The 8,397-nt window shown below is 45.8% G+C and overlaps 1 protein-coding gene across 1 annotated transcript in view; it reads right to left on the reverse strand.

Annotated features, from left to right (window-relative positions):
- The window catches only part of CAMTA1 (calmodulin binding transcription activator 1), a 336,801-nt gene that overhangs the window by 39,513 nt on the left and 288,891 nt on the right, over positions 1-8,397 (reverse strand). Inside the window, exons 10-11 of the mRNA XM_009333436.1 lie at positions 7,181-7,307; positions 6,254-6,388 (exon numbers count right to left, since the gene is read on the reverse strand). Of these exons, the coding sequence (XP_009331711.1) occupies positions 6,254-6,388; positions 7,181-7,307 (262 nt within the window). The remainder of the gene's footprint in view (positions 1-6,253; positions 6,389-7,180; positions 7,308-8,397) is intronic.

Below are 8,397 nucleotides of genomic sequence, written 5' to 3' on the forward strand. Positions count from 1 at the left end.
GGCCGGCAGGCTCCCCTCTGCAGCGGGGAGCGGGCAGCGAGCGAGCCTACGCACGCCCAGCTTCCTACCCGGCTTCCCGGCCTCCTCCCCCGCCGCTCCCGGCCGGGAAGGCGACTGCAGGTGTCTACCGAGCGTCTCCGGAAAATGTGCGCTTACGTGGCGTGCTCCAGTAAGCGAGAGCGATGCGTGGCCGGGACGTGAAATACCTGCGTCACCTTCAGGCTACCAGGCTCTTAAGCGCAGCTCTCCTCATCTCGCTACACACAAAATCATTACACTTTCGCTAACTGCCCTAATAAGGCAAATTTGCAGAGCATTAAAACCCGACATAAAATTCCAGAGAATGTCTGTGCAGTCACTTGATCCAAAAAGGAACTGCAGACACCAGTACAGGCCCACCTAAGCAGTGGAGCACGTTTAGTCGTCACCCTGAGAATAAACACAGGCTTTCCCGAGGAATCGGATGTCTGACCATGAAGTCAGGCTGGCTCAAAAGACGACATCCAGAACAGAAAATGAAATACTCCTCAATTCAACCACATTTTAGCCACAACAGAAAAGGATAGTCTGGGAAATGCAGCCAAAGCAATAGAAGACAAGCTTCCTGAAATAGCTGTAGCAAAGCAGCCTGTCCTTAACGATCATGTGTGAAAGGAAAAGAAAATCAAACAAATCTCAACAGAAATATAAACTAAACAGACAAAGCCTCCACACTGACTAGGAGTCAGCAGAGAAGAGAGGAGGATGAATAGAAACATTTGAAGTTTACAGTGTAGTTCCCAGTAAGGAACAAGGTATCCGTGTCCCGTACCAACACTCATGCATCCCCGTGTGCTGTACCCACGGCCCCATAACACAGTACAAAACGTTCATCCCTCTTCCTGAAGAGAACGCAAATATATCATCTGTTATGGTAAAATCCAAGATGTAAAGTTAAACACACAGTCACCTCTACCCAGATGGAGAGAGGAGTGATAAACTGCTACTGTTTATGGACACAGACTTTTTTCTACTGAAAGTCTCATGGCTGCGAAACAACATTTCTAAGGACCTCAATGGTACTGAACACGTGTCTCCTACAAGACTGTGTTGTCTGCATCTCATCACATCTGCATGCTAGAAAGGGCGTCCGGTCCCAGTAAACAGACATCCTCCGTGGATTTTGGTGATGAACATTTACCATCTTGCACGCTCACCACTGCATTACAGAAGTCACATACCTGTCAAACTGTGAAATGCCACAGGTAGCATGCACACGCTGTACTGTCACAGATCACTTGAACGCATGGGATGCCATCCACCTCCTGCGTGCCGAAACGAGAGGTTGGGTGCCACAGGTATGGCCATGTCACACTAACACGAGTGAGCCACCAAACCCCCCCAGCCTTCGTTATGTTTTCCAGCTGGGAAAGATAGCCAAATCTTAAACCGAGAATCCAACAGCAGCTGAAAGGCTGCCTATTACTCTCTCTTGCATCAGTACCATTTACATTCAGTACCAGTCACACCCTTGTCCGTCCCATACACCCTTGACTCATCAGTTCACACGTTGCCTGCCCATATTTTTAAGGTCTGTTTGGGCTCCCTATGGCAGCCCCAACCTCTTCCCTGCAGAAGCATAAGTGTAATGCCAAGGAACACTCATACCAGTCTCCCTGGCATTTCCGATCATGTCCCATGCCAAGGAAATGTGATCTCTACAGACACCTTTTGAAAGCAGCTGGTGTCCACTGTGCATTTATAAAAATCTAACTCATCTGCGGGGTAAAATAAGGAAAACTCAGAATAAAACAAGGATGGCTGTGTATAATTTGGAAAAGGGTGCACTAAACTTTATAGTGCAGCACAGACACTGAAAAAGGAAGAAGCCCTTCAGAGGATGGCCACCCAATGTGCTGCCCCTTAAAACTCCTTCTCTGCACATTCCTTCACTTGGCTTGATACAGTCCTATAAACAGGTGGCACGGAGGGATATGGTCTCACAACACTTTCCAGTCGTTTGCAGTACTGCTCCCTGATCCCAATGGCCAATACTTGCTCTGTGCTCAAAAAGGTGGGATTTTATCCTTGCCCCAAGCTCACTACTTCCACAAGTAGCAATTACTATAAACTGGGAAATTATTTAATGAAATGTTTTCCTCTGGGAAACACAATTCCCATTGTTTTACTCAAAACGCTCTCCTGTTCATCGTATCTCTCCCAGACCCTGAGCCCTACAGGCACTGGTTAAATGTTCCCTGAATAATCATAAGAATTACCTGCCTTTAAAAAAACTTAAACCAAAAATTGCTCTAAGTGCTTATAAGAAGGAAGTGTGATATGTCGTACCACTGCTGCTCTCTGCTAGTGCAGTAGCCAGGTGAAAGCAGATCCCGTTGCGACACTGCACAGGCACACACGTGGATCTCATGGCATTCCTCTGTGACAGAAGGTATGGCAATGTCCCCCAGCAAGCAGCGTCTCTGCTCTGAGCCTGCACCAAGAGCTGCTCAGCACAGAAAAAAGTTTGTGCTCACTTTTTCCTGCTGGTCACCGTGGAACTCTGGTTTTGCATGCTTGGTTTCTGATGCTTCTTTGCTAACCCATCTTTATTGAAATCTGGAAACTTCTACAGAGGTGTGATTTCAGGTGTGCCTATTATCTTAGCATTAACTGGGAGCCATCCATACCTGAGAATAGCAATTTTATGTACGTATCTATTTTATTCATTGGCTTTGTTTACACCATATCCTTTCATGATTGAGCTGCTGCTGCCTGCCCTTTTACATCTGGAGCTGTGCTACAGCCTGTGTAGCACAGCCTATTACTGCAAAGGCGTACAACAACTACACAGTTCTCAAGAGCAGCTTGCAGAGAAACTGAAGCCACTATGCTGTGAGCTGAGCACGGTCAGGCAGCTAAAGGCTTGCCTCCTTAAGAAAGAAACAGAGGCTAAAGGTTTTCAGGTATCTGCAGAACTCAACAAAGAAGGCAGATTAATTTTTGTCTTAATGTAACTGAAAATATACAGTTCACATATAGGATGTCTATTTTAAAGAGATTTGTGGAAGACAATTGTTTATCTAAACTTATGTAAGATGGAAATTGCTTACCCTTTTACTACGCTGTTCCTGGGGTACGGTTGACTATTAACCCCGCCTCTCTTGCGGTGGTCATACTAGCTGGAATCATTAACTGTGTTTTAACAGCATAGTGCAAAGGAACTCAAAGTGTACCACTGAGTTAATGAAAAAGAATTTTAAAATTCTAGTCAATATTTTGGGACTACAAATATTCCTTGAAATCCTTCCCTCAAGAGTTACCCAACAGGCAGTAGGGCAAGGATTTGAAGCAGGGCAATTAAAGTAAACAGAGAAGACAGGGATTTGGTTATTTATTCTACTGATAGAATCAACTCACATTAGCTTATACCTCAGCTGGCTAAGCTAATGTTTATTCTCTAAGAATAAATGGGAAGATGTTGCTGGTCCTTTAAATAAGAGTGTAATTTGCTCCCTTTGGAGCACTAGGCATCAAGGCAGAGGCTTCTGATAAGTCATGGTTAGTGTAATTATTCAGTCTTTTTCCCTGAAGGGCCTCTGCAATGCAGCGGTCCTTTTACTTTTTTTTTTCCCCTCCCTGTTAGCGATGCCCTAGTTTGTTCACTGCTGCAGTCCCCCTCCCTTCCACCATCACCACATCATAACAATCTCTAATTGAGAGCTTGCCTGCTAACCAGGAGCTCCCAGACAAACTGCAGGAACACCAAAGACAGCACTCACAGCCACCTTCTGCAGCTCCTCCAAATTCACCAGCGCTGAGGGAATTGTCAAACAAGGGTTTTAAAACCTATCTGCTTTGCATGCCACACTGGAGGGATTGCTAACAGCTGAATATCAATCTCCATCACATCAGTATCGGCTGTACTTCACATGCAATGTGCAGCCTCAGTAGCAGATGAAAAGCACCTGCAGACTCTTCCAATACTCAGAAGTCAAGCAAACTCTATTTTGATGCTGAACATAAGACTATGTGCACTTTCTCTTTAAGAGCTATTTCTATTTCTGTTTGCAAGTATGCCTCTACAGCCAAGTCACAAACCTCTCTTTAGCCCTGCAATATCCACAGTGATCTGTCTCCATTCTGCTCATGTATACAAACGTTGGAAGCAGTGCTGCCCCAACTTCCTTAAAATATCCCTCTTGTATGTGGCATAAGAAACACAGCAGCTACAGGTCAGAAAGCAGAGACAAACTAAACATTTGTGTTCTGTGATTTTACAGGGAGGAGGAGGGCCAGGGAAGGATGCATCAGTCTGCTGCTAATATTAATGGATAACCTTGAACAGCTGAAAATACAGGTACTGTGCCACTGAAATCATGCCTGATGCTACTTTGAAGGAAATTCTATTTTCTTATTATTTCCTCCTCAATTGTCTCCAAAAGCATCAGCTCAGACTCTGCACACGTACACACACCACTCTGCCAGAATCCAGCTAGAAATGGCTCCTCCTCACCTGCCCCTGGCGCTCACATTTTACAGATGAACTGCGGATGCTCTAATCAGCAATGTCAGGGTGCTCAGATTTGACCCACATGACTAGTCCCTAGGCCCACAGCTGCTAATGGTATGGAGAAAGCTTCTAATGAATGCTTTAATGAAGAAAGCTTTTCCTGTCAGGGCTTCCCAGACAGAATGAGGAAGCCCACCAAAAACCTTTCAAACACCACCTGCCTACCCTGACATGTAGCTGGCCTGAATTAAGCTTGAAACCATTCAGTATTTCTCCAGTTAAGGTAAAACGGTTCTAAGTATTTGCCATGTCCATCAAAGATATAAAATAACAACACAGTAACACATGTTTCAAATCTTTGTAACAATAGCAATATTTTAAAGGCATTAAACTGGTATCAAAAGTATTATCCACGGCAGATTTCCCAAAGCATGTGTTGTATTACATGCTTGCATGTACCATGTTTGCAGCTAACAGACAAAATAGGATGAGGTTAATTGACTGAGGAAGAAACTGCATCAGTATATTAGCTCATTATTTCTCTTGCCTTCAGTATGGTCCTGTGCAAACAACTACTTCTGTGACTTCTTTTGTGTAACGCTTTGTAACATTAATATTAGTTTCCCAGCTATGAAATCTCTGAAGACTAAGGATCTGACCTTACCATATTTGTCTCCTGTATTTAGCAGAGAAAATAGACACTTAGCAAATGGGTCACCAAGCAGGAGTGTTGGGACTTTGCTAAGATTGCACAAAATGCAGTGCCCCAGAAGCTGACTCTGATGAAGTAAGATGAAAGCAGTATTACTAGTCCTTTCCCAGCATATCATACAAACCAGCTCTTTAATTGGTCTGAGTTGGAAGCTGCATCTCTCTAGCAATCGCACTCAGGAAGGGAAATGAACGTTTCAGGCTCCTGAGTTCCCCCACTATCCTTCTCATCTTGCTCCTTTATAAAATGCATTTGGGGAGCAAAGGGTTACCAGGTAAACCTGAATCTAAAACTTGCATGCACAGTGTTGCCATAAAAATCCAGAGCCTGTGTTCCCATCCCTCGGTGTGACATTTAGGTACCAGAGATCTGTTCTGATCAATCATGGATTCTTCTGCCAACTGCTTGGCTAAGAGCTAACACTATTAGCGTGTCCATCTCATCCCTGCAAGGCACAAGGGAAGCTCATACGAGGCTAAAAAGGCTGAGTGTGGCTGTCATGTGCCAGAGCATGCCTGGCTTGCCATTAGCACAGACTGCTCTGGCACTGAGACTCTCAAGTGTTTGACAGAACCTGTATCTGCCCCGTTTGGTAACTCCTAGGTAATGAGGTGGGATGTGGACATCATAGCAGTGGCTGACTAAAGTCCCCTCATTCCTTAAATTGTCTCACCATCTTCCCACTTTCTGCTTATGTAAATACACATTTTCCTAGACAAGCTCAAGTTTCAGAGTTCTCAGGGAAGACAACTGCAGGGTAGATGCTCCTCTCCTGCTAGGGACTGGGTAGTGTCTGTTTTGGGGAAACTCAGCTTTCTATTCAGAAAACACCCCTTTGTCTCCTTCCTATCACATGCAGCCACATTTTGTTCACATCAAAAGAACTAAGAAGACATTCCAGCAAGAGGTCTTTGATTAATTGTACAACAGACCTTCCCCACAGCACAAACTTGCCTCTCTACATCCCTCCCCCACGCCAGGAGCTGCTCCTTTCATTCACAGTCCTACCATTCAGTGAGCCTTATTAAAGAATATCGCATGCTTCTTACCATCCAAGGACAGCCAGTCATGCTGGGAGGAAGGCAGGGTTGGCAGAGCTCTGGCTTTATATTCAAACACCACAGAATTGGAGATGATCTGATTGTTGAAGGCAACTTGCAAAGTCACGAGCCCAGTGTCATGAGCTAAAAGGAAAGAGCATGTGGTTAAGACAGAGACCTCCCTGCAGAAATGCATGGATAGTTATTATCCTATGGATCTCCCCATGTGCTAAGCGGCAGGCTGAGAGCAGATGCAATGAGAGGAGAGGGGGCGTTTGACAATATTTTTGTGACTAGACAACTGAAGAACCCAAAATGCCAATCTGTATTTTCAAACATGAAGGTTGTAAGCTTGAGAGTCATCTAATGGATTGTTTTGGCAGAAGGCAGAATCACATGATTTCCTAAAGATTAACCAGCCTCACTGCATTTTCAGTAGGAAGCTGGGGCCTAACAATGAGGCTAAGTTATTCTGCACACACTTAAAGTCATATACTGAGGGCCAGCACTACTGAAAATCTCTGCAGGGAGGTTGAAGGTGTTCTCATCCTGTAAGCACCAAGGGCAAAGTGCAGAATATAGGCAAATTAAGAGTCAGCAGAGCAGTGAGTGCACTCCTGAATAACAGTTGCTCTTTAATCTGCTGTTTCAAAACTAAAGAAATGCTAAGAATTGTTTTAAATTATTTCAATTAATTATTTTAAAGCTAATTCAGAGCTTCTAAATAATATTTATTGTGATCTGTTGGGATGTATCAAGATACTAAATTGCTGTTCTCACACTAAATAGGTCAAGGAAAAAGAAATAGCTTCTCGATGTTTATGCACTACCTTTCACAATGGGTCCATGAGTTTAGTCAAGACATGACATACATGACACTATTAGCCTAAGAACCTGCTCTGAAACCACCAGCTTTAGGAAAGAGGTGTTCCTTACCTGGGCAGTAGCAGCGCAGTACCCCTGGCTGAATTAAAGATGCAGGCACTGAGATCTGATCAAACAGACAGCTGTAATTATTGCTGGCTTCCTGCCACGGACCAGTAATTAGGACTTTTACTCCCCCCTGTAAGGAAAAGAGGGGGGAAAAAAAGTGTTACAGAAGAAGCCATCCCCAGAGAGGACCATGCACTGAAATGGCTGAATGGCAAACCGCATCATGAGGGCTAACAGCAGTGCCAAGCTAACAAGAGATCCTTGCACCAGTCAATACCAACGCCCCAGTCTGCCACCACTGTGAACAAAATGCAAATAGTATTCTGTAGTAAAGCATCTTTGTTTCTCTTCACTCCCTCTGTTCCCTGCTCCTCCCATACACTCAAGTCCCATGCTTTGCCAGTGTGACCCTTGCTGCAGACCGCCTGCCTTTCTTTTGGTCACTTGCCAGCTCCAAGACCAGTAATGGCAAACCTTATCAATGCTGCAAGCCAGACATCCCTCCCACCAGGCAGCTCCTGACAACTTGTGAGTGCGCCATTCCCACCTCATGCCCACCATTGCCTCCTCGCTGCTGCCTGTGCAAGCTCCAGGCTTGTCTCCTTGCCATTGAAAAGTGCCGCAGGTCAATCACAGCAAGCGTGCTGCATGTTTGCCATCACTGCCCTGACCCTGCTGATAGGGATGGAAGACTGTGTATAGGACACAAAAGGCGACACATCGCCTCCAAAGTCACAACTGGAAGCACGAGAGGAGCTGGACCATGAATCCAACAGACCGTGATGTAGGAAGTTCTCAGCTAAAAATGGCAATCACACAACTTGCGCTTTTCTGGGGACTAGGAACGTAGGTTAAATAAGGAAGAATGATATCAGCGGGGTGACCCACAACAGTGCTGTGTTTGCAGCGAAGTCCTTCGACCACAGCTCTGGTACCTTGGGCCAAGCCTGTCCCAGACCTTTCCCCTTGCTTCCCCTGCCAAGGTTCTGTCAGGCTCATGTGCTGAAGATGAGAATGACCCAATGGAAGCCTTTAGCGTCTGCCTCTCCTGCTGGCGCGGAAACGCACCAGCTACATCCCCGCTCAGACCTGCAGGAGCAGGACCGGGTCCCCGCACCTCCTCCCGGGGCAGCAGAGCCCAGCTGGGAGCGGGGCCACCCGGGGCCACCCCAGCGGCGCCAGGCCTCCGCAGCTGACAGCGGCTGCGCTCAGGCGAGGCC

This window comes from Pygoscelis adeliae, unplaced genomic scaffold (assembly GCF_000699105.1).
Source record: "Pygoscelis adeliae isolate BGI_AS28 unplaced genomic scaffold, ASM69910v1 Scaffold370, whole genome shotgun sequence".
Taxonomy (NCBI): Eukaryota; Metazoa; Chordata; class Aves; order Sphenisciformes; family Spheniscidae; genus Pygoscelis; species Pygoscelis adeliae.